Raw genomic sequence first — 26,975 nt, 5'->3', positions numbered from 1 at the left:
AACTGCAAAAGACTACTTAACTCTTTCTTGAAGTTAATACTGTTCACTTTGAGATTAAAATAACTGAATAATCCAAAAAAGCCAGGACACTGAAAGGTACATAGCTCTTCTTTGTGCAAAAGTAAAATTCTCAGACTTTATGTGACTGCCAATTTTTGATGCCTTTTTTTTATTCACCATTTTGTGTGCAAATTTAAAGTGTGTATGTGTGTGTGTGTGTGTGTGTGTGTGTGTGTGTGTGTGTGTGTGAGAGAGAGAGAGAGAGAGAGAGAGAGAGAGAGAGAGAGAGAGAGAGAGAGAAAGAGAGAGAGAGAGAGAAACAGTGAGAAACAGTACAGTGTATAGTTTGATGGATGCTTGGTCACCATTGATGTGGTATTCCCATTACTCTTTCAGAGTACCTGACCATATCCTTTGATCACTTAACAATTGGGCAATAATCTTATGTTTTCATACTTATTTTCTTGTATCTTACAAATTTGTTAAAACTCTCTTTATCTTTGAGAAAAGACATTTTATCTGAGAAATAATTAAATTTCCCTGCTTTGGCTACATTGGTTTTATTTGTATAAAACCTTTTTAGCTTAATATAATCAAGATTATCCATTGTACATCTCACAATGTGTGTCTGTTTCTAATACCTTTAAGATAGCAAGAGGTAAATTACTACTAGCCTGGGGATTTTCAGTGCATTTTTCATTAGGAGACATTTGTTCTTTAGAGTAGATAAATATAATGCAGTACAAATCAGTATATTGTTGCCACACATCCTTTTTGAGGTAGTCTAAGATTTACTGCTAACAACAAGGGAATTCCGAGTACTGAGCCTGAGTTTGGGGCGTTAATATGAATCGAACGAGTATCATTAATTAATCAACAGCTTAATGAATCTTTTACAATGTGCCAAGCACTCTACTAACTGCTGGAATAGAAAGGAAAGCAAAATCATGATTTCTCAAAGAGCTCACATCTTTTTTTCTTTACATTTTGTTTTCATTATTTGGTATTTTATTTTTCTCCAGTTACATATAAAACATTTTTAACACTTGTTTTTAAATTTTTGAGTTCTAGATTCTCTTTTTCCTTCCCCAGTTCTCTCATTGAGAAGATATATGTGAAGTCATGCAAAACATTTCCATAAAAGTCATGTTTGGAAAAAAAAAAAAAAACATAATCTCCCCCACCCCACCCCCCTCCCCCCCAAAAAAGCGTCTCAAGAAAAATAAAGTAACCACTTTTACAACCAAAAAGGTATATGCAGTGTAAAAAAGAGGTAATTTGGGAAAATATTAGCTCTGGGAAAGGCCTGGAAAAGCCTTATCCAGAAGATGAGATTTGAGCTAAGACTGAACAAAGTGTTATATGTAAGGAATTTTGAGGTCAGTGTCACTGGATTACAGTGTGTGAAAGGGAGTAAATTATGAGAGACTATGAAGATAAGAAGGGACAAGGTTGTGAAGGACATTATATATCAAACAGGATTTTATATTTGTCATGGAGTGGAGTTTATCAAGTATGAAAATCTGTTTCAGGAAATCATTTTGGCAATTGGGTAGAGGATATAAATGGGGAGAAACCTGAATCTGGAAAATGACCCTTTACGCTATTGCAACGGTCTAATCTTGAGATTTTTGAACCAAAGTGGGGGCTATGCGAGTGAAGAGGAGGGGATGTTTTATGTGAGAGATGTGAAGAAAGAAACTACAATACCTGGCAGTAGTTTGGATTATGTGGAGTGTGTGAAAAGGAGGTTGAGCATGATCCTGAAATTATGAGTCTAGGCAACTCATTGGTGCTTGAGAAAGATAAATTTTGTTTTGGACATGTTGAGTTTGAGATGCTTTTTAGTTTCTCTAAGCCTCAACTTTAAATTTCTGAATCTCATAGGACTATTATGAAGATTTACTTTGCAGTGTAGTAAGATAAATATCCATTATAATTAGAGGATGAAAAACTCCTCTTAGGAGTTAAGGAGACCAATTCTTTCTTCATTTCCCACTGTGCTACACTCTCCTGGATTTCTTCATTATTCTCCCAAAATATCTTTATTCTAGAAGACCATTTCAGGACTCTCATTTTCTTGACTGATTGATTGACAGTAACATCCCAAACCTAGGCTCAGTACTCGGAATTCTCATGTTGCTAGCAGTAAAAACAAAAAACAAACAAAAAAATCCTAGAAAAACTTAAGACTATCTCAGAAGGGTTGTATAAGATCATATAAGATTGCTTCTGTAAGATAATATATTAATAATTCTGAACCATTTGTTTACTAACTTTAGAACATAACTTGTATGTTAGGAATTGCCTATATTTAAAGATAGATTCCCCTTCTCTATATTCCTAGACTTTAATGTTATATCTATTTAAGAAGGAAAGTTGCATTTTTACATTTTGCTTTTTTAGTGGAATTAAAATTACTGATTTTAGTAGTGGATTGAAGATCTGGATTCAGATGCTGATTTTTATTTTTACTAATTCTATGATCTTGGGCCAGTCATTTAGCTTCTGTATAATTCAAATCACTTTCTAGGGTTTGTCATCTAAGATGGAGATTTGCTAGGAGTTTCCACATCCAGAGTTCTAGGCAGAAGGCAGCTATGCTTCAGTATTAATGAATTTTGATAGGAAAATGTAGTAGAGGAGTGATTCTTACTTCAAGAAAAAATTGGACCATTGGATTTGCTTCTAACTTTATGTTCTTTTATTCCGTCATAGAAATGAAGACTTAATATGAATCTAGAGAATCATTGTAGCATGGCTTTTGTGGCTTTACAAAAATAATAATTGCAATGTTTCTTTAAATATAAGATTTTTCCTATGTGGTTTAACATATATGAGAATCACCACCAAGCACAAGTAATAAGAAATGAAGGGAAAAACTTAAGAAAATTATAATTTAAGCCAATGTAGAAAATCAACGCAATCAAAAAAATGTTATGTAATTTTTCAGAAACACATCTTAATGAAGTGCATATAGAACAGTGATTAGTATTGAAGTCATTAGTCACTTTTATAAATGAGGAATTTCATGTTCAGAGAGCTTAACAGTAGTTTGCCCAAGATCATCATATTTGGGAGAATTCAAGCCAAGATTTGCATACCCAGGTCCTTTGTTAAATTAAATGAAACTAATATTCTTCCTGCTCAAGACCTGTCAGCTCTTCTTTGTGCCTCTGAGAAGCCCTTGTCATTGTAATTTGCCATGTTGTTACCTTCACAACATCTCTCATATACATCTCTTTCTCTGCACTTATACAATCACCACTTTGGTGTAGGCATGAAGAAATGAAAGTCTAGATTGTTGTAGTTGTGAGTTGTTTCCTTGACTCAGATTTCTCCCTACTCACATCCTCCACTTAGCTGCCAAAGTGATTTTCCTGAAGCATAGATAGGTCTAATAGTGTCACCCCTACCATGTTGCTGTTAGGTTCTTCTTCTATACTAATGCTTATCTGTTTTTTTCGTAGTTGAGATACCTGTTTAGAGTCTCACTGATTTGAGTTCTTTCAGATATAAATTCCTGACTTTCACATTCCTTCCATTGTCTACTTTATTTTCCCCAATCTAACATTTATTGCACACTATTAGAGTTGCTATTGGATGTTTTATTTTTAATTCTAGTTCAAGACTTTGGCTCATTGACTTAATAAGAATTTGATACTTAAGAATCAAACATCAATTCATAAAATGTTAGGATTAATAGGAAGGGACATTAAGAGTTCACCTTTCTTGACCATATGGGGCAGTTTTATTTTATGGCAAGCAGGTATTTTCCTGACCCTTTCCAGTTCCAGATAAAGAGAGTTGGAGATGTTATTGGGATAAACTCAACATTCTTTTGGTCCAGTAAGCAATAACATCATATTTATATATGGAGGACATTTACATATCTTTTGTCAGATGTATAATTGTTAAGTAAAATACCCAAACACTGGCATGTTAGTTTATTAAAAAATAATTTGACACAAGTATTTTGCTCTAAGTATTTTGGCCCCTTCTTTGATCTTTGTAGTATTTTAGCTGCATTGTTAAACTCTTCTTTCCCCCTTCCATCCCATCCCAATTTCTCCCTCATCACACCCCAATGAATTTCTATTGCCAGGGAAAACATGGAGTCTTGTAAATGGTAATCAAAATTATTGATTAAAATATATTGATTAATTACCTTCCCCTTTTCTTTATTTTAATATTTTTCTTCCAGAAGTTATTAATTTGTTTTTGGAGGGTATTGTTTTAAAACCAACATGAAATTTTCTCATGTATATAGTCCCTTGAATAAAAATTAAAAAAAAAAAAAGCAATTCAGTTTCAGGATAGCATAATATTGCTTTCATTTCTTCTTTCTAGGTCTTGGTTTTCTTATCTTTAAGGTGAAGGGATTGGATCAAATGATCTCTAAGGGATGTTGTGTTCTGATTTTCTAGCTATTCTGTAGTAGCTATTACAGTTTTTAATACCATGAGTACTATTTTCCAAAGTGCTTTTCCATAAATCCTTTATTCTCACAACAACTCTGAGGTGGCAGCTCAAGAAGATAATTGTTAGTCCACTTTTACAGATGAGGAAACTGAAAGCTTTGAGCTTCAGAGGCAATTTAAACAACCCCATATCTGAACACGATTCCCCTCTATTACATACCTGTCAAGTGGTCATAATACTCTTTGCTCGAAGATGAAATCCATTCTCTTACTGACTTGTCCAAATTGACACAGGTAGTAAGTGATGAATCCACGACCAGAAAAAGCAGCTCTTCTGATTCTAAGTACATTGCTGACTTCACTGTAACTTTCTCTTAAATTAAATGAATTTATTTCCATTAGGTGACTTAAAAACTTAACCAGATTTTATTCTTAGTTATTCTTGAATTGTTCTCGAATGACTGCCCTGGAAGCAAAATAATGTAAACTAACCACTGTCCTGGTCAATACATCTCATAGACTAATGGAATTTTTCAGTTATTTTTAAAACTAAGTGCCAGTGTGCACCAGTTGGAAGGCTTTTACAGAGCTAAGGTTCTCTTTGTTTTCCTGAAAAATACAAAATGTGATGGTATCATCTGTGAAGCCAACACTAAGGTCATTTTGTGTCTTGTCTTTATTTCTCAGATTTGTTCATTGACAAACACATGGTGATATGGATAATGTGCTTTAAAAAAAATTCTGATTTTAGTTTCTATTTGAATGTTGGATGTTTTCTATTTATGGAAACTTGAAAGCATTAAAACAATTACTTTTTTGTGTCACAGATGCTTTATATACACTGTAGGCCTTTTATTGTTTTTAATAAAATTTGCAGCAAAATGACTAATAGAGCACCAACAGTGCTTATGACACTGCTGTCTATTGTGTAAGTATTGGGAGCAAAATTTGCATTCCTAGAAAAGCTTATTCAGGATAGGAATGTGGAACACACTATTTATTGCTCTTGGGGAAACACTACATTTTCAGCTAAGGACATTATTTAAAAGAAGCTACCTTTGAAAAATGACATTTCTTCCCTTGGAATACTGAAGTCAAGATGAGTTGGCGATACGAGTCTTTAAGTCAGGCAAGTAGTTTAGATACTATTTATAAAAGTTGCAGCCAATTAAACATTGTTTTTCTCCTCTAAAAACAATTCCTTACATTCTCTTCATATATTTACTAAAATTGGACTTTAATATTTTAAGGACTTTTGAGTTGAATGGATGATAACATTAAATTGTTTGTGTTTCTGATTTTTAGAGGTGCTCTTCTACTTTTCCAAAGAATAATTATGAATTGGTTGTTTAAACAAATATAAAAATAGGAATAAAAATAAATTGATGATCTGTTAATAATACTAATTTTTTGCTTGTTATAAATTTTATATAAGCTTTTCACCAAATTTTAGTGTTGTCATCAAGTAAGTAGCAATAGTTCCAATAATAGATAAGCAAATTAATCTGTCTACTGCCTTGCTTAACAATGTGGGTTTCGGTCTGGTATGATAGCAACAAGTTTGTAAATCTCTGGAATGTAGGGAAACTTGAGTTCAGGAGTTCTGAGCTGTAGCCAAACCAATGATGTCAACTCAAAAAAAAAAAATGCATCCCTGCTGGCTGTATATTAATTTAGAAAATCACAAATTAACATATTTGTTATATTTTTATTTCTTTGTTAAAATTTCCTAATTACATTAAATCTGATTGAAGGGAAGAAGTCACACTTAGGAGTTTTGTGGCTTAGAGTTTGACCCTCTGCATTAAACAGAAAGATAACTGGACTCCCAAGCCTTCTACCCGAACAAATTAATCCAGAATGGAGATGCTTCCATACTCATCAGCACTGAGATTGGATTTGTGAGTGGATGCTTTATTAGTAACTTGGTGAGAGATTTAAGCTCCGAAACATACAAGCAGAGCAAACCAATATACCAATATGTCTTTCTATAGGTTTTGCTCTGGATATAACCTGACATTTTATTTTTACTGTTTTTTATTTAGTAGAAAGGAACTAATTAAGAAAGAAGAACAACTCTGAACAAAAATGTCATCTGACATACTTCAAAGCATTAAATAAGAAATTGGGCTTTAAATGATAAAGTTTTACTTTATGCCACTACAGATAGATTCTAAAAAATTGTATACTCAAGGGGCAGCTGGGTGGCACAGTGGATAGAACATCCGCCCTGAAGTCAAATTTGATTTCAGAGACTTCAGATACTTAACACTTCCTATCTGTGTGACTCTGGACAAGTCACTTAACCCCAATTGCCTCAGCAAAAAAAAAAAAAAAAAAAAAGTGCATGCTCCAACAACTTATTTGAAACTTGGGACATATAATATACGTTTCCATGTTTTAAATGGTGGTTAGGTTCTTAGGATAGACTACAAAAGCTCTTTTAACCCATAAGTTGAAATATTATATATTAGTCATGAAAAATAGTTAGCAAACAATGTTTCAATACTAACAATCAAATTTTAAAAATAATATAACTTGAGAAGGGATAGTTAATTAAAATTTTTTTTTTCTTAAATCAATAGAATTAAATTAGAGAATGAAGAAATAGAAACTGTTGTAGAAACTTTGAAGGGGACTTCTGGTTTCAGAGCATTTTGAAATTAAGGACGTTATTCTTAGTATGTCTAACTGTGTCCTCACTGGCATTTACTTGATTATAAGCTTCTTGAGAACAGGCATTGTATCTTTAGCTCTTTATCTGCTTCAGGCAACTGGTGGTATAGTGAATAAAATGGAGACCTGGGGTTGGGAATCGGGAAGACCTGAATTTACATCTAGCTCCAGATATTTATTAGCTGTGTGTTTCTGAGCAAGTCATTTAACGTATTTGCCTCAGTTTCTTCCATTGTAAAATAGGAATAATAATAGCATCTACCTAACAGTTGTTATGAGGATATAATGAAACGATATTTATAAAACTTAATGCAAATGTCTCAGGAAAGGAAAAGAGAAGAAGGTAGCAAAGAACCAGGGGCAAGAAGATAAATTTATAGGAAAAAGTTAAAGAAATCTGGTGCTTCATGTCACTGAGAGGTGGAGTTGAGGGGTGGTCTGATTCTGACTTTGTGCACTGGTGCAATACTAATAATTCTCTGGGCAGAGCTCAAGGGGGGAACCTTCCAGAAATGTATTTTTAGGCCTGAAGTGTCACTGGGTCAAGTGGCAGATCCCCAATTTTGTTCAGTGCCTGCATCAATTTTAAGTACCTCATTATTATTGTTCATTAGTCTTAGAAAATCTGTTATCACTGACCAACAGGCTATTATTTGACAACTGGCAATATTTGTAGTCATAGCATCCTGGTCATATAGATTAAACTGGGGTAGATTATATTAAATAAGGGAATATATCATTTCCAACTACATCCCTCTCAAGGTCAAGTGGCTTTAGGATTATTGCTCCATATTCCATATAGAAGCTGCACCCACATCAGTCTAGGAACACTTTACTAAGCAGTGATCAGGAAATCCAAAGGAGAAAACACAATGGATCATCTTTTTGTTCTTTTTTATTCTAAGACCACAAATTCGATCTTCAGATCTAGATCTAGGATCTAGGATCAGAACTAGGATAGGAACTCTGGAATTAGGATAAACCCAGATCATAGACTTAGTATCCATATTTTCAGGTTAGGCTGTTAGTATTGAGACACCTAGAGCTGATCAAAGACTTATTCCCAAACCTATATCAGGAGCTCTAGTTGTCCCAGACAGATAGAGAATATATATTCAGTGTCCAGAGCTCAGATATAAACCAACAGGGCAGAGATCCTCACAGCTAATATGAGATGCAGCTTCTGACCAAAGCAAGCAGATCAGTGTCTCCCACAGGACCAAGAATGTAGACATTAAAAACCAGAGGTAGGTCAGTCTTCCAGAGCTCAGAACAGGTCATGTAAATATAGGGGTCTTTAAATATAGAGGTTGCAGACTATTCCCAATTCAGGTTGTTATGAATATTCCCAGTTAGTTTAGCAGCTCTAGGTTATCCATCTCAAAGTCTCTGGAAGACTTATTAAACCAAAGAAGATAAAGAACCATTATGAGATTAGAAATGGCCAAGACATAAACCTAGAAGAGGAGAATAAACTTCAAAACACCTACATGTGTTTTAAAATAAAATGCAGCTTGCCTATAAGATCAATTAAATTCTTAGAAGTGATATAAGAATTAAAAATAAGTTAAAATTATATAAATGGGAGTAATAAAGAATTAAAAATGAGAGTTATGAATAAGTTAGAAAATTAGCAATTTAGCAAGCTTCACAAAATCTTACAAAGTAACAGACTCCCTGAAAATTAGAGTGGTCCAAATAGAAGTTGATGACTATATGAGATTATAATAAATATTAAAACAAAAGTCTCTGCAAAAGTTCTTGCATCAGAACAAAATATCAGAGCCCAAACCTATACCTTCCAGGTCAAAAAAAAAAAAAAAATCAAGGAGCCACAGTGAGGATCACACAAATTTTTTCAGCTATTACTTAATAGTAGAGAGCATGAAATAGATATTCTAAAATACAAAATATATAGGCTTACAACATGGATATTAAATACTTGATGACTGAGGTGATTTGTAGACTCTCTTTCTAGAATCACTGCAAAGAAGAAAAGGAAGGAAACTTCAGATCTAATAGAACCACAAGGCTAAGAATTAACAAGCATGCATCTTCTTTGCAACCATGCAAAACTCCCCGGGGTAGGGGTGGGGGGTAGAGGGGAGTAAACACCACACATTGCCATAAATATGTATAGTCAAACAAGTGAAACAATTTCTCACATTGGCCATGTTCAGAAACACATTTCACTTTGGACTAGACTTTGGGCTAATCCAACATATCTCAGGAGGTAGATATATTTTAAATCATCACTCTTCTAGAATAATGGTTGGTCACTGTATTGATCAGAGTTTTAAAAACTTTCAGAATTACTTGTGAATTTTTCCTGTGGTTAATATAAATTATTCTCCAGGTTCTGTTTATTTCTCCCTACATCAATTCAAAGTGAGACTCAAGTGACTTCTGCTCTCCCTATTTCTTTATTTATATACACTTCACCTTATGCCTTCCCTGATTATGAGATAAGTTCTTTCCCATTCCTAATTTGTCTTCTTTAGAATATCCTTCCTCCATCCTTTCCCTTTCTCCTTCCCTCCTCTCTTCCTTGCTCCTTTCCTCCCCCTTTCCATTTCTTCCTTTTCTTCTTGTCCCTCTCATTTCTTCCTTCTATCCTTTCCTTTAAAAAAAGAATCATCAAAGCATATCAAAATCATTCTTAGGTCCTTCATTTTATTTGACTCCCACTATGACTCTGGACATTTTCACTTGCTGCCCCGATGCCTGGAATTCTTTCTCTTCTCATCTCTGCCTTCTGACTGAAAGGCAAGGAAGTCAGAAGGTAGAGATGAGGAAGGACAGAGTTTCTCCCATCTTTAAAATCCCATCTTCTTGGAAGCCTTTTCTAATCTACTCAAATCTTATTCCCTTCTTTCCGAGATTTTCTCCAGTTTACCCTATGGGTATCTTTTTGACAATAATAATTTGCTGTTTGTCTCTATCATTAGATTGTGAAGATTCCTGAGAGCAGACTTTTTAAAAAAATCCTTTCTTTTTATCCTCAACACTTAGCAGACATTTAATAAATGATTATTGACTTGTCTGAATTGATTTGAAGATTAGAGAGAAAGGAGGAGTTGATAATATTGGGGTAATTGGGGAGAAGAATCATCTCTGGAATAAATGGACATAGTGGAAGGAGTACAGTCAAGGAATTCTAGGATTAAAAGGTGGTATACAGTCTGTTTCAGATTATTCATACTTATTTAAGGAGACATTATATTGAAAATTTTATTTTCCTTTTCAGTTTTTACAGATATTTATTTTATGTTCTAGAAACTTAGATACAGGGAAAAAAAATCATTGTGGGTTAGAATTAGTTTGGTTAGCTGTCATTGAGGAGGTAGTTTGTGAAGTTAGCCTTGAAAGAAGGAGTTGGCAGAAAGAAGGAATCTTATGGCAGGGATATATGATGTGATGTCTATAGAGTAGCATGTGGAAAAAAAGGGAAATGATGTGTGGTAGGGAATATGATTAGTGTCCTGACAGGAACTGAATAACACGTCCATTTTGGAGTACACAAATAGACAATCTTTAAAAGAAGAAAATAAATAGACAAGGTGGAATTATATGTTGGAATTGGAAAGAGTATTTTAAAATTTTCATGCATTAGAAATATTGTTATCTATAATTTATACATCTTTCAAAAAATTTTTTAAATTTTATTTTCTGTTTTGTAGTGCCTCTACCTCTCATTCGGACCATTCTGTACATTTAAAATCAGCTTCTGTCATATCATCGGATTCTATTTCAACTTCAGCAGACAATTTTTCTCCTGACTTGAGGGTATGTATTCTAATTTTTAAAAGTGAAGATGAGCTGGTTTAAATTGGTTACTTATTGATAGACATTCTCTCATGAGCAATTGAACCAGAAAGATCAAATTTCCTGCCTGGGTGTGGCCTATAAACTTTATAATATGGCCCACACCAGATTAAAATGTGATTGGAAAGTATTTAACAAAAGAATTAAAAATACAATACATATACCATTGGTCTAAGCTGTCTCTCTGAAGAATAGTCATTTGAACTTGGGCTTGATCCTTGTTTACTCCGTAACCCTCTACAAACCTCTGAACCTCTTTTGAGTTTCAGCTTCTTAATAAGGAAATAATGATGTTTTTAGTATTTACCTCATGGGAGTGCTGTGAGACTCATGTGAGATAATATATAAAATATATAAATAAAAATGTTATTAATTTACAATATTCACTTTACATTTGTGAAAATTACTTCTTTTCTTTTCCGTGAAGCCTTTTTTCTGGTCTTTTCAGTTGCTAGTGTGCTCTTTTTTTTTTTTTTTTTAATATCATTTTATATTGTGCTTATTTTTGTCTCTAATATGGCCCTGGGGAGATTGTAAGCTCTTATTGTGGTTGTCTGTATGCATATTTCCACATAGGATGGCTAAGATAAAAACCTTGAAGTTGATGGTAAAAGTACAAATTTAGTCTTCCCAAATAAAAATTTCTGGAAATTTCTCTTTAAATCTCTAAATTACAAAATAGACTTCAACACTTGTTGTGGTATAATAATAGTCACTTCAGATGAATTAACTTATCATATAGAAAGTAAATATAAAGCAAACCAGAATGAGAGAGAGAGAAAGAGAGAGAGAGAGAGAGAGAGAGAGAGAGAGAGAGAGAGAGAGAGAGAGAGAGAGAGAAAGAGAAAGAGAGAGAGAGGGAGAGAGAAATGATGATGTGATAGCCTTAATCCTTACCAAGACTAACTCTTCTACTTGTTCCAGCGATCCCATTCTTATCTTGTCTCCTCCAACAGATTGTCTCCTCTGGCATCTTTTTCACTAATTTTCCATCTCTCTCTATCTACTGTATTGCCTATAAACATACCCAGGTCACCCCATTCTTGATAAAATTTCATCTGAGCCTTCTGTCTTCTATTTCTCCTGCCCAAAACTCCTCAAAAAGGTTATATAACCACTTTTTCTCTTATTCTTTTCTTGACCAAACCCCTTATTATCTTTCTTCAGACCTTATCATTCCATGAAACTGCTTTCTCCAAAATTACTGATGATCTCTTAGTTGTCAAATTGAATGACTTTTTCAGTCCTCATTCTCCTTAACCTCTTTCTAGCCTTTGACACTGTTGATCCTTCTCTCCTTCTTGGTATATTCTTCTTCTTCTTCTTCTTTTTTTTTTTTTTTTGTATGCTACTTTCTTCTAAACCAGTAAAACCTGTGTTCAAATACAATTTCTGTCTTGGCTATGTAAGCATAGCTTTAGTAATTTCATTTAGACCTTCTAAATCTCAGTTTCCAAAGCCATAATGTGGGGTAAGTGGAGTATCTACTATGATAGGATCATTGGAAAGTTCAAAAGAGATAATGATATGCTTTGCAGACTTTTAGAGTTTTCATTATTTTTCATTTTGTAGTATGGATTCAGATTGAATTAACATTTTACAGTTTGGGGTATCAAATTAAGGCATTCATTGTTACTTAAATTGATAAGTGGGGCAGCTAGGTGGCACAGTGGATAGAGCACCAGCCCTGAAGTCAGGAGGACCTGAGTTTAAATCTGTCCTCAGACATTTAATACTTCCTAGCTGTGTGACCTTGGGCAAGTCACTTACCTCGATTGCCTCAGAAGGAAAAAAAATTGATAAGTGCTCAATATCATCAATAAAAATGTAAAATGGAATTGTATTCATTTAAATGGATATTTTCTGTTATGTGTATTAATATTTGTATTTGAGATATGTCTTTGTAATTTATATTAATGTAATATTGTGGTATGTTTAATTTTAAAAATAAGACTTTAATTCCAGGCCCACAAATGAAATATGATTGCAGTTTATTTAGTTTAATTTTCAACTAGGGTAAAGTTATTATTTACACCTGATTTCTGCCCTGTGGAATTGCAGAAAAAGAAACAGTGAGAAGTAATGACCATTGGCAAAGTTATGACTTGTGAAAGTTTTACTTTAGCTTTTAAAAATACCTTACTTTTCAAAGTGTTTAAAATCCTTGACCTTCTATTGATTTTTCTAATTATGTTTAATTATAGAACATTGTTTTTATCTCACCTGCAAAAAAGAACTTCCTTATAATGAATTTCTACTCTCTATCCCTATATATTCTTCCTTTCCTTTCCTTATTGGATTTCATATACTGCCAATGCTCTGCTCTAGGCTCTTGTTTGCTTTCTATACTCTCTCTTTACCACATCAGCTCCTATGGGTCGAATTTCCTCTCTATGCTGATGATTCTTGTATTTCTATATCAAACCTCATTATCTCTTCTGGGCTTGTCAACTACTTACCTATTGAACATTTTGAACTGGATATGTGTAATGGGCTGAGACTTGAGTTGATGCACTGAGGTCCCAAGCACGTGAGGCTAAATAGTAATTGGAGCATACTCTATTAAGATATATGCTTGGAGAAAGAATGGCCCCACCCATTCTTTGTGCAAGTCCTGATGTGTTGTGTAGGAAATGATGATTTTGGTGGGTGGAGGCAGGGGGGCAGAGAAGGAAGCGGAAAGAGAGACTGCTGGCTGACTTCTTGTCACAGCTGCTCAAGCCTCAGCCCATTACAGATATGCTGAAAACATCTTTTACTCTATATGACCAACACATGACTCATTTTCTTTTCCTCCAAACCTATCCCTCTTTCTAATCTCTCTGTCTAGGATAACTTCTGGGTTTTAGTCATTCAAATTTACAATCTAGGACTCCTTAACTTTTCTTTCTCTATAATCACCCCCATATCCACTTATTTATTAAACCTTTTCAATTTTTCCTCCTCAGTGTCTTTTACACTCACCTCCTCTCCATTCACATTGCAACCATCCTACTTCTGACCCTTACCCTCCTTGTCTGAATTATTATAAAATCTTTCTGATTTTTCTCTATATACATAATCTTCCCTCTTAAATCCATCCTCCACATAGTTCTCAAAAGGATACTCCTCAAATTCAAATCTGATCATGTTCATGTTATTTTCCTTATAAAGAAGCTTTAGGGACTCTCTGTTGTCTCTGTGTCAAACTTTTTTTTTCCTTTTTTGCTGAGGCAATTGGGATTAAGTGACTTGCCCAAGGTCACACAGCTAGGAAGTTTTAAGTGTCTGAGGACAGATTTGAACTCAGGTTCTCCTGACTTCAGGGCTGGTGCTCCATCCACTGTGCTATCTAGCTGCCCACCCTGTGTCAAACTTCTTTTTAATTTTTTTAAATATTTTTTTTTTCCAATTACATGTAGAGTTAGTTTTCAACATTCAGTTTTTTGGTAAGATTTTGAGTTCCTATTTTTTCTCTTTCCTCTCTCTCTGAGATGGCAAGCAATCTGATATAGATTATTCATGTGCAATTATGTTAAACATAAATTGTTATAATCAGTCATGTTGTAAAAGAACAAAAAGGAAAATTCCCCCCCCCCCCCAAAAAAAAAAAAGAAAAAAGAAAAAACAAAGAAAGTGAAAATAGAATGCTTTGATTTGCATTCAGACTCCCTTAATTCTTTCTTTGGATGTAGAAAACATTTTCCTTCATGAATTTTATTGGAATTTTTTTGGATCACCGTATTGTTGAGAAGAGCTAAGTCTATCATAGTTAATCACTGCACAAAGCTGTTGTTACTGTGTACATTGTTCTCTTGGTTTTGCTCACTTTACTCATCAAAAGTTTAATCTTTCTAGACTTTCCTGAAATCTGCCTACTCATCATTTCTTATAGCACAATAGTATTTCATTTACCTCAACTTATTTAGCCATTCCTCAATTGATGGGCACTCCTTCCATTTCTAATTCTTTGCTATTGTAATAAGAGCTACTATAAATATTTTTTGTACATGTAGGACCTTTTCCCTTTTTTATGTCCTTTTTGCGATATTGACCTAATAATGGTATTACTAGATCAAAGGGCATATGTAGTTTTATAACCCTTTAGGCATAGTTCCAAATGGCTCTTCATAGTGTTTAGATCAGTTCACAACTCCACCAACAATGCATTAGTGTTCCAATTTTCTTTGCCAATCTGAGAGGTGTGAGGTGAACCTCTGAGTTGTTTTAATTTGCACTTCTCTAATAAAAAGTGATTTTTAAAAAGCATTTTTTCATGTGACTACAGTTAGCTTTAATTTCTTCATTTGAAAACTGCCTGTTCATATCCTTTGACCATTTATTAATGTGGGAACTACTTGTATTTTTATAAATTTAACTCAGTTCACTATATATTTGAAAAACGAGGCTTTTATTAGAAATACTTGTAAAAATTAGTTTTGTTTGTACAAAACTTTTAACATTTAATGTAATCAAAATGACCATTTTTCATTTCATAATGCTTTCTATATCTTGTTTGGTCATAAATTCTTCCCTTCTCCATAGATCTGATAGGTAAACTAATTCTTGCTCTCCTAATTTGCTTATGATATTATTCTTTTCTAAGTCTAAATCATGTATCCATTTTGACCTTATGTTGCCTAACCCTAATTTCTACCACTTTGTTTTCCAATTTTCCCAACAGTGTTTGTCAAATAGTAAATTCTTATCCCAGAACCTGAAGTCTTTGGATTTATTAAATAATAGATTACTGTAGACATTTACTGTTATGTCTTGTGTACTTAATCTATTGTGCTGATTTCTTTTTAGCTTTAAAAGCACTTCATAGTCTGGCTCCAGTCTGTCCAGCTTATTATAGAATAATAAATTACTGAAAGTCAATCATTTATTAAGCACTTACTATGTTCCAAAACCTATGTACTTTGTATTCCTAAGGATAAAGAGACAAAATTCTAAGTCTAGCACTTCAAGGATCTTATATTTCTATTGGGAGAAGAAAATATGTATACTTAAAAGCAGATAAAGTAACTTACTTTAGATGGAAAAGTAGGATCTAGGAAATCAGAAAAGACTTTCAGAAGTGGCACTGGAGCTAATTTTTTTCTTTTTTAATAATAAACTTAACAAGCATGCACTTTTTAATATACAAAGAATAATAGAAAAAGGATTGTGTATGAAACTAAACTTTGGTTAAATACAGTTTTAAAAACTGCTTATTAAATTTAATATGCAATGCAGATTTAACAAGCTAGCAAAACTGCTTGCTTGTTTATGTCCTCTTTTGAATTTTCTGTTTTCTAACTTCTTGAAGTAATAATTCAAGTGGCAGAGTGGTGGAGGGAGAGTATTCCAGAGATGGCAGTTGACAGGAATGAGAGCATGGAGATGTGAGATGGAACTTCATGTGTGAGGAATGGCAGGTAGGCCAATATGGTTGGACTGCAGAGTAATGGAAGGGAATCATGTGTAAGAAAACTGGAGAAGTAAGGGGGAACAGATGTCATTAGAGACTTGAGGCAGGGAGATTAAATAAGAGGATATTGCAATTATCCTGGCTAGAAATGATGAGAGCCTACACTATGTTGGTGGTATGAATGGGGGTAAAAAAGGAAACTGTATGAAATATTGTGGAGATAGAAATGGTAATATTTGGTAGCTAGTTAGATATGTTGAATGAGTGAGAGTAAGGAATCAAAAATGAAAATGTCAACTGGACAAAGCCCACTCCTCAAAATGCAGGAGTCCAAGCTGAATTGAAAGCAGAGTTATATTAGAAGGAAAATCACATACTAGTGCTGAAGCAACACAGTACAAAATATAAATCTATGCTGTAGGAGAGATGGAGACAGTTTATGCTTGAAAACCACAGAGGGAAGATTTAGGGAGGAATTAGGGTAAAGAAGGGACAGTCTTTCCCAGGAACAGGTTGGACATAGAAGCAGGAATGATCGATTGCAGGGATGGTTTAGTTGGGGGTACACAGCTTAGTAAGATCAGCCAGTAAACATCAGCATAGGTATCCGGGAGTGGGCAAGACTGGGTCACTGCAGTTTCCTGATTGACTTCTTTTACTCTATGTCGAGTGTACCTACCTAGTAAGCTTGCTCATAATAAATAGACAATTTAATCTTGGGCACTTTCACAATATCTAGGTGCCTAATTGAAAAGATGGTGGTGTTCTCCATAGTAAAAGAGAAGTTTGAAAAAGGATGAGTTTGGAGGCTGGGAGTTATGGTGGGAAACAATAGTCTCCATTTTAGACATATTGAATTTAAGGTGTTTATAGCATTTCCAGTTTGTTGTATAGGATTGGAACCTAGATACTTATACTGGATATTAAGATGTAGTTATTATTTTTCTACATATAAACAATAATTGAATCTTCGGAAGTTATTCCATTAGTGAATGCAGAGACTGGTGCCACAAGGTTGACTCACAATCAGTGACATGGAAGATCAATTGCAAAGAAGACTGAGAAGTTGGCAGTTAAGTAGTTAAATTCAAAAAAGGTGTGTGTCCAGGAAGAAATTAAATACTCCAGAGGGACCAAGATACAGAAAAGTCCATTAAATTTGACAATTTAGGGATCATTGCTAACTTTGGAGAGATTGCTTTCATTTGAGTGATGCAAGCTAGAAGCCAGATTACAGAATATAGAAGAAGGAAAAGCAATGGCTTTTTTCAAAGATTTTCTCTGAAAAAGGAAAGAAACAGAAAAAGATGGGATATTATTTGATAGGGCCATTAGAATAGGGGATACTTGGTTATGCTTTTATGTAGCAGGATAGGAATGAGTAGATAATGAAAGACTAAAGATTGGAACAAGGAAATGATAATGGGAGCTATTTGATGGAACATTTTAGGGAAAATGTGAGCTTAAAAAACAAATCCATCAAAGTTTCTATGTTTCATCCAAATTTTGTTATTGTTAATAAGGAAGTTTAGTGCTACATTTTTCAAAAGGATTTTTCTATGCTTATGTGTAGGTAGATACTTATTCAACATTGTTTTCTCCACAGAACCTAACACAATCTATTCCAAAAAATTTTAAATGAATAGATTTAATATAAGAATATAATATATTTTGTAAATAATATTTTTACAAGTTGCAGTAAGATCTATAAAGATCTATACTTTCTTGCAAAACTTCAGTGATATAACCTTTTAAAAGCATGTCACATTTTATTAAGACTAACAGGTTTTCTGATTATGCACATGATGCCTTATCAAAAAGATTAATGCATTTAAATAGGTTGACTTTTAAACATTAATTTTTTACTCATAGGATTTATTGGATCTACAGTGACAAAGTACTGTTAGTTTGGATTGACAGTCTTTTGTCAAACTATATGTTAAAATATTATTGAGGTATTAATTAAAATGGAATGTTACATTATTGAGTTTTTCTTTTTTTGGTTAGCTTAGCTTGCTCTAAAAAGAAGTCTTGTACAGAGAGGTAATAGATATGTTTCTGAAAAGTCAGATATCTCACATTGTAGTAAATTGAATCATATTTTTCCCATTGTCATGTTGTGAGCCCTAAAAAAATAGAATATTACTATTCAAGGCAAACTACTTATCAGTTTTATGAATTTTTACTTTAGACTTTTCCTACATTTCTTTTATAGTGATCTATTACAATTTTGTGCCCATATCTTTGCAATTCTGTTGCTCAAATTACAGTTCTCTTTTGCAACTTATTCTTTAAAGTTACCAAAGAAATTGGAACTTTGTATGAATTTCATAAACAACTTTTTTTCCTTTCTTGAACAGTCTCTATAAAATCACGCTTTTGAAAGCTTTGTAAAAAGATCTTTTTTCCTTTTTTTTTTTTTTTAACCTGATCCTTGCTCTTAATTGCAGTGTCTTTCCAAAATGCTGGTGCTTGATAAAGTGATAAATTAAAATCAGTTAACCAAGCAATATTTTTTTGATACTGTGTAAATTCTGTGAGTAGAATTCAGAATTGAAAATGGAAGTAGTAGTAGCTTTTCCTTCCTTTCCTCCTTCAGGATAGATGGTTTGCTTGATCTCACAATGAGATATTTGATAAATAGTGAAACACTTTGGGTTTTGTTCTTAACCATCTGTGCCTGTTTTAAAATACTTAATAGAATTCAGCCAGGCAGGGTGCTTTTCAAAAGATGTTATATTTTGCATATTTTCTCTAGAAAGCAAAGATCAGATTAAACTGGATCATTTCTTTGAGTGTATGTTAATGAAAATGGCAGAAGCATGTGCTGAAGAATCAATATGTAAATCTCATTAGAAATTTCATCATTATTCAGAGGTTTTAGGTTTTAAAGAAAATAAAAGAATATAATTATCTTTCTGGCTATCAAATGATAAAGTCACCGTATTTCCATTTATTGCTTAAAATCTTTGTAACATCTCAGTTTCTATTTTGTTTTAATTATACTATGGAAGTAAAAATAGTATCAAGTGATTATAAAATTGTTCAAGTTGAATATGGTTAGCATATTGTTAATTTCAAAATAAAAGTAAACTAATGCTTTTCCGCAACACTGAATGTTTATTCTCTGTTGTAGTGCTTTTCAATTAGTACTCCTTGTTTAAATAAATGTAAGAAGTCATTTATGTTGCGTGAACAATTCAGTAATAAAATCTATTTAGAAATACGTTAGGATGAAGGATTTATCAGAACCAAATCATCAGAGGGAAATTGAGTGACAATCATTGATAAAGTGAAATATCATATGAAAATTGTAAAATATGTTGTTTGTTTTGAAATTGATAAAAAGTTTTTATTTGGCATTATATAAAACATCATCAGGAGAATGATGTGAAGAATGCTTGTCTGGGTCTCAGTCATAGATGGGTTCTAATACATCCTATTCTGTATGTGTGAGACATTATGTGAGTTTCATGGAGTACTTATGAAAATTAAATGAGACTATTTTTAAGAAAGAATTTTAAAATTATAAAGCACTGTAGTGGTATAAGGTCGTGGTGTTATTGCTAACAAATATGTAAAACAATCTAAGATGAGAGGACTTGATTTAAGAATAATTATAAATGAATTGATGCTCAAGGATGTTAAATGATTTGCTCAAGGTCTTACAAGTAATAACCATAATAAATGGTAATGTTTCATATTGGGAGGAAATGTGAGAAATCATTCAAGTATTTATTGGATGCCTACTATATGCCAGCCACTTTGCTGGGCATTGGGGATACAAAGACCTTAAATGAACTGATCTCTACTCACAAGTAGAGTGAGAAATAAATACATTCAGAATAAATATTAAGAGTATAAGTAGTTATAAATACAAACTAATTTGAAAGGAAGGGCACTAGATGTATCATTATATGTTTCTCTTCTCAGTTTGTTAATAAGTTAGTAATCTTATAAATGACCTGATTCACTGGATTAGAGAATATACCAAGTTTTTGATGAACTATAGAGTTTGTGAAAGGCAGTGGATAAATGAAATAGATGAATCCTTACCTGAAGACATTTATGTATTAGGTGAACTATAAAGACTTTTTTAAAAAATCTCAATGTATATTACTTTGAAATACTTTGAGATTTGTAGTAGAAACAATTGTCTGAGTTGCCCTAAATGGGATAACATATTTGTTTCTCTTATGTATATATGACAAAATTTTTTAGGTAGGAAGAATTGGAAACATTTAGGATACAGATTTTGCTTGAATGTGGAAAAAAGGAAAAATTGCCCCAGAATTTTAAAAAAGTTATGATCACCACCATTATCAATATGGTCTGAGAAAAAAATGTGAGAAACCCAATGATTACAATAAAGATAGTATTTTTGGTTTGTCTAAGCTGCCTCTGGATCACGTCTAGAATTCCTTATACTATAGTAAGATATGCTCAGCCTAAGCCTATAAGCACTCAATTTATGATGAACTAATGGATTGAAGAATGGTTGCAAAAACTATGCTATGTTTATATAATAAAGCATTATTATCTAAATAGAAATGATAAATATTAAAAATTCAAAGAAACAAGGTAAGATATCTATGAAATATTGCTGAGTAAAATTAAGCAATATATACATAATGGCTAAAACAATGTACATGAAAAAATCACTAAAAAGAAATTTAACTCTTAAGTAATTTAAAAACCAGTGGTAGTGCCATAAAATAGATAATGAAACAAACTTCCTTATTGCAGGGTGGGAGGTGATTAGGACAGAATATTAAATTTATTGTCAGAAAGATTTCTATACGGAATGTTTTTGCTTAATTGCTTTCTTTGTCACAAAGAAAGAAGGGCTATGAAATTACTTTCAGATAAAGACATTAAGACTGGATTATACATATATATATAAATAAAAATGAGAAATTAGATCAGAGACCTTAAAGGAGAGTTTCTTTTTATCACATTACCATTATTGTAATTCATTGGATTGTGACTTCTTGAGAGGAATACAATCTTTGGTTTCTTTTTTGTTAACTCAGTGCTTGGCATCATCATGCCTAGTATATAGTAGGTACTTAATAAATGTTTATTGATTGATTAATTGATTCAGAGCTATTCAGAGCTGTAATTTAATCTGAATAGAACTCCAGGTATAGAAATCTCCTCATTAATGCAATTAAGAAGCTTGCCTATACCTTGTTGTTAGAGAATTTTTGGAACTAGAGGTCTTGGCAGGATGTAAATGCTAAGACTAAACTTGGAGATAATAAGTTCATGTGCAAGTCATTTAACTTCTTAGCACCCTCAAATAGACCCTATCTTTTGGATATCTTAAATTGACTGTCCCCTAAACATTTTAAATTCATTAGTCAATAGTAGATAATTGTGTTACGTGTTAGAGATATAAAGAAAGGCAAAAACAAAATCCCAGCCCTCAAGAAACTCACATTCTAATGTGTGCAAAATAGAACTCTTTATTTTCTCTGTTCCAATCTTTTCTTCTTGTCAGCTTGTTTATTAGATCACTCAGATTTAAACTGCACTTCTCATTCTTTCTCATTCCACATACCTAATCTGTTGTCAAAGATTGTCATTTCTACCTAAATAACGTCTCTTATCCATTTCCCTTCTTTTCACTTACATAGCCTCCATTCTGGTGGCTTATTACCTTAAGGCTGGATTTTTGTAGACTTTTAATTGATCTCCTGCTTCAAGTTTCTTCCCAATCCATCTTCTATGCCAAAGTGATTTTTCTAAAGTGGAGGTCTGATTATGTTAATGTTCCTCATCTTTCTTGCCTCCAGTATCTTTTGGGCTCAAGATCTGATCTGTCTCCATCAATATACCTGCCCCATTCCTATTCTCTTCTACTTAATCTTTGTCCTCTCATTATACTAGTTTATTTGCTGTTCTTTGTACACAACAGTCTGTCTTCTGACTCTTCATTTTTTCACTCTTGACCTGTGCTATATGGGGGACAATATGGGGAAATGGCAGTGATGGTAAAGGGCTGAGCAGAGATCTATATGAATTTCCAGATTTAGGCGATGGCATGTCAAGCCAAGGAAAAGCAGGTAGTTGAGTTTGGCTGGAATGTAGAGTGGTAATGAGGAGCCATATAAAATAACAAATAAAAGTTGGTTGAATTTAGATTGTGAATGGCCTTAAATGTCAGATTAGGGAATTTACATTTTTATCTTAGAGATAATAAGGAGCCACTGAAGATTTTTGAGCAAAGAAATCATGTGGTAAGACCTCTGGTTCAGGAAAAATTATTTTGGCAGTTTTGTAGAGAATGGTTTTGAAAGGAAAGCAGTTGGAGATAGACCAAGAGGCCTAAGGTATATAGTAGAAATAACATATTATAGAGAAAAGAATGCAAGAGATGTGGACATTGAATTGGTTTATATGGCAACTATTTGGACATGTAGTTTTCTAGCTTTCTAGAAACCCACTATTTCTTAGGCCCTCCATCTACTTTGAGAGAGTTCTTGTTAGCAAGTGTTTCCTTGTATTGAATGTACATCTGCCCTTCTAGTTTTCCCTCATTTATTTTTCATAATTCTGCCTTCTGGGGCCAAGTAAAAAAAGTATACTTTCTTCTATCTGTGATCTTTCTTTTGGAACTTAAAATATTTAAAAACCACTCCCATCATGTCCTTCAGGTTAAACACTTCTAGTTCCTTCAACTAATGCTTATTACATAACATAGTTTTGAGAATCCATATCAATTTGCTTGTCCTGTTTTGAATGCTCTCTAGCTTGTCCTTTTGTTGGAAACAAAATTTTGAACCCCAAATAAAGGCACAGTAAATGTATAACTTCAGTTTAGTGAAAGAAACAGTTTAACTTTTAATATGTTCTTGCTGGAAGTGGGTGTGAAAACTCAAAATGAGCTCACACATATTTTTCAGGAGCAAGAGCATAGTCTTTTATTCCTTATCCTGGCCACGAAATTCCTCCCTCATCTCTCTTCTTGCTGGGAAGGTGAGCATTTTTTCCCAATCCTCCTACAAGATACACTCCCTTAATATGCCCCCCTTCATGTTACATACATTTTATGACTTTTAAAATGAGCTTTAACTCCTTTTACGGAAGAGAGATTAATATTTGTGAAGTAAATAAGCATGTATAATCTAGTTAAACTATGGCTTTTTGTAATGACTGCGTATTTAAAATCAGCCGGAGTCAGGAATTCAGGTTAAGGGAAAAATCTTCAATATTTATTGAAGTGAAGAGGTGAATAAGGATTGTGATAGCAAATATAGGCAGTTGCGACAGGAAGCCAGCTAACAGAGAGAGACTCGAGCTGAGCCAACCGTGGCAATGGCAATTCCAAAAGTCTCTCCTCCCCTTCCCTTTCCACTCCCCTGCCTCCACCCACTAAAATCGTCATTTCCTATACAACACATCAGGACTTGCACAAAGAGTGGGTGGGGGCCATTCTTTCTCCAAGCTTATATATTAATAGAGTATGGTCCAATTACTATTTAGCCTCATGTGCTTGGGACCTCAGTGCATCAACTCAAGCCTCAGCCCATTACAGCTTTTGTCTTATTTTTAGCTTTTTTTCTTAAACTTGTTTTGTCTAGTTTTACTTAGCTTCAGCTGGTTTCAGGTGCTCCCTTGATCCCCTCTTTTACTACTTCCAATTTCAGACTTTCCATTTTCCTCCATTATGGGAACATAGCTGTTGTTATTTCTCATACTTCCTAAAATATGATACCCCAAATTCATTACAATGCTGCAGTTGCACTCTGATTTAGACACATTACAATGGGACCATTATTTTCTTCATTCTGGACTAAGTCCATTTTAAAACAATTTATTATGTAGTATAGGTTTTTTTTTCGTGCCTGAATCATATTGATTCAATTCTAGTCTCTTAAATTTTCAGCTCCTTTTCACACAAACTATATAGTCTGTCTGCTTATTTTTTTCCTGTATCAAACTAGTCCATTTAATTTTTTTGAACCCAAGCATAGGACTTTACATAATGAATTTCAGGGTATCCCAATGATTTCATTGTTCAAATCTACAGATATTTTTGGACCCTGACCCTATTATTTTAAACTGTTACTTATTCCATGTCACTAGCCCTGTAACTTAAATATGCTGACTTATTGTAGGCTAGCAAAGACTGAGGAATTTTATTTTCTTACCACCTCAGCTCTAACATCTTTACATATTTCAGTTGCACGGTTTTTTCCCTTACTCTGACAGAAAAGAAGGAAGACATTTTAGGTATCATAAAGTCATAGAATTTAGGGTCTTAAAGGGACCTTAAAGAACATTTACTCTATTCTCTTCATTTTACAGAGAAGGAAAAGAAGGAAAATATTCTAGGTATCATAAAGTCAGAATTTTAGGGCTGGAAGGGACTTCATTTTACAGAGAAGGAAAATGAAGCCAAGAAAAGTTGAATCTTATATCTAAAGTGAGACAGTAGTAAAATGACAACTGGAACTAGAATTCAGGTCTTTTGTTGTAATCTTGTAAACGTATTTCAACGCTAATAGTCTAGCACTTTTTCTGTTACATTACATAGCCTTAAAAGGAAATGCCTTAGCATAAATGATTACAATGAACAGTCAATAGATACTGTGTTTCCCCGATAATAAGATACTGTCTTATTATTTTTTTGGACAGAAAAACACCAGAGGGCTTATTTTCAGGGCAGGGCTTATTTTAATGAACATTGACAGCAATTTTAATAAACAGGTAAATGTGAACAAAAAAAAGTACCTTTATTCAATAATGATCATGTCATCTTCTTCATCAACTTCGTCATAAGTGTCCATACCCTGAATTCCGTCCTGGATGTCTTGCGCCTCTATTTCCTTCAGAAGTGGACCCAATCTGTCATGTCCAGCAATATAGCTCTCTTTAAATGAACATGTCTTGTCCAGGTAACCTGCTCGAAGTGCCTTGGTGACACAGCTGTCAGTAATTTTATCCCATGACTTCTTCCCCCAAGTCACGACTTCTTGCAGACAGGGCTTCACAAAGTTTCCACACTGATTTCTTTCCATTCTATTTTCAATGTAGTCATTGACTTCCATGTGCAAATGGTCCTTGAATGGCTTGTTTATTTCAATATCAAGGGTCCAGAGATAGGCAGTCATTCCTGCAGGAATCATTACTTGATCTATTCTTCTCTCTGCAAGGAAGTTCTTCATTTCTTTAGCGTGGTGAGTGCTGGCTGAGTTCTTCTTTTATCCTCCATCATGCCCCTTTTATCCTCCATCATGCCCCCCACTCCCGCTTGCATACCAGGTTTTTATGTTGTCCTGCCTCAGCTCTCCTCCGCGGCACTGCTCTCAATGGCGCCAGCAAGCAAATCACTGGGGAAGAACAGGATGACGCGCTCACTGCTGCAGCTCTGATTGGATGCAGCTCGGGGCGTGGCGTGCGTTTCACCCGGCTGGGGGGGGGGGGGAAGAGGGGAGGAGACAGTGCATATAGAGGGTAGCGTAATGTAGCGTGTAGTGCAGGGGGATCACCTTCACTACAGTAGCAATCTCAATAGGGCTTATTTTCGGGGGAGGGCTTATTTTAGAGGAATCTTACACAGTAAGGGGAGGGCTTATTTTCGGGATAGGTCTTATTATGGGGGAAACACGGTATTTCTCCTGAAGTGAATGTTGTGCATTGGAACTGGGCAGCTAGAATGGGGCAAAATTTTAGAAGACTTTTTTTAGACAGACACATTAGAACTTGATTTGTTAGATAATAGAGATAGACCCATGGTAGTAAAATCAACTTTAAAGAGTCTTAAGATACTATCTCTTCCAGTGTTTTCATTTTTAGAAATGAGGAAACTTAGACCTAGAAAGGTTAAGTGACTGAAATCATATTTAAACCCTTCATAATATAACTGAAGGCTGTTTTTCTGAGCTGGCCAATTATAGTTTTACCCGGTCTATTTCTAGCCAAACTATTCTTACTGTTCTTCTCTTCCTTCTTATATGACATTCCATTTCCTGGCTCCATGATTTTGCACTTTCCTACATTCCTAGAATGCTTTCCCTGCTTTATTTCACTTCTTCGAATATCCAGGTCTTTTCTGGGCTCAAGATTCTTCTTTCCCTCCTTTCCTCCTTTTCTTTATTTAAATATAACATATATTACTTATCTGTGAATATGTTGTATATTCTCATTAGAGTGTAAACATCTAATTTAGGTCAGAGAATATCTCAAAAAAATTAGAAAAAATTTATATCCCAAGTACTTAGAAAAATAATAGAACAAAGGGGTGGAGTGCTCAAGGATAGAGAAAAAGCATTAATTATAAAGATAACAAAAGTTGAAATTTCTTCTTATCAGGGAGGAAAGTCATGGTGAGAATTATTTTTCAGATTGAGTCAGGAGAGAGAGAAGGAAAGTTAAAAGGTTGTGATTAGAATAGAAAATTTCAGAGGTTAGATAGTGGAGCTTCTTTTGGATAATGAGATGAAGAGTAATAGGATCGTTATTTTGGATCAATTTGACCCAAGAAACTAAATTCTTAGAAGGGACATCAGTATGTGTATTAATGTCTTTAATTACATGGGTAGGTGTTAGCAAAACAAATATGAGATACATGTTGATTTTGGAGAGAAGGAGGGACTATAATTTGGATGTAGATGTCTGTAATCAGGATTTTTTTGGTGTAGCTAGGAATTTTT

At 33.8% G+C, this 26,975-nt stretch overlaps 1 protein-coding gene across 3 annotated transcripts in view; it reads left to right on the top strand.

The window, feature by feature from the left end:
* Positions 1-26,975, top strand: part of MTMR2 (myotubularin related protein 2) — a 111,892-nt gene that overhangs the window by 31,123 nt on the left and 53,794 nt on the right. For 2 of the 3 annotated variants that reach the window (XM_051986831.1, XM_051986832.1), the window contains exon 2: positions 10,778-10,883. The exons of the other annotated variant lie outside the window; for it this stretch is intronic. In XM_051986831.1, the coding sequence (XP_051842791.1) occupies positions 10,778-10,883 (106 nt within the window). The remainder of the gene's footprint in view (positions 1-10,777; positions 10,884-26,975) is intronic. 3 annotated transcript variants of the gene reach the window in all.

Source organism: Antechinus flavipes, chromosome 3 (genome assembly GCF_016432865.1).
Source record: "Antechinus flavipes isolate AdamAnt ecotype Samford, QLD, Australia chromosome 3, AdamAnt_v2, whole genome shotgun sequence".
NCBI classification, from domain to species: Eukaryota; Metazoa; Chordata; class Mammalia; order Dasyuromorphia; family Dasyuridae; genus Antechinus; species Antechinus flavipes.
The sequence above is the reverse complement of the archived record's forward strand: the minus strand, read 5'-3'. Positions and strand labels throughout refer to the sequence as shown.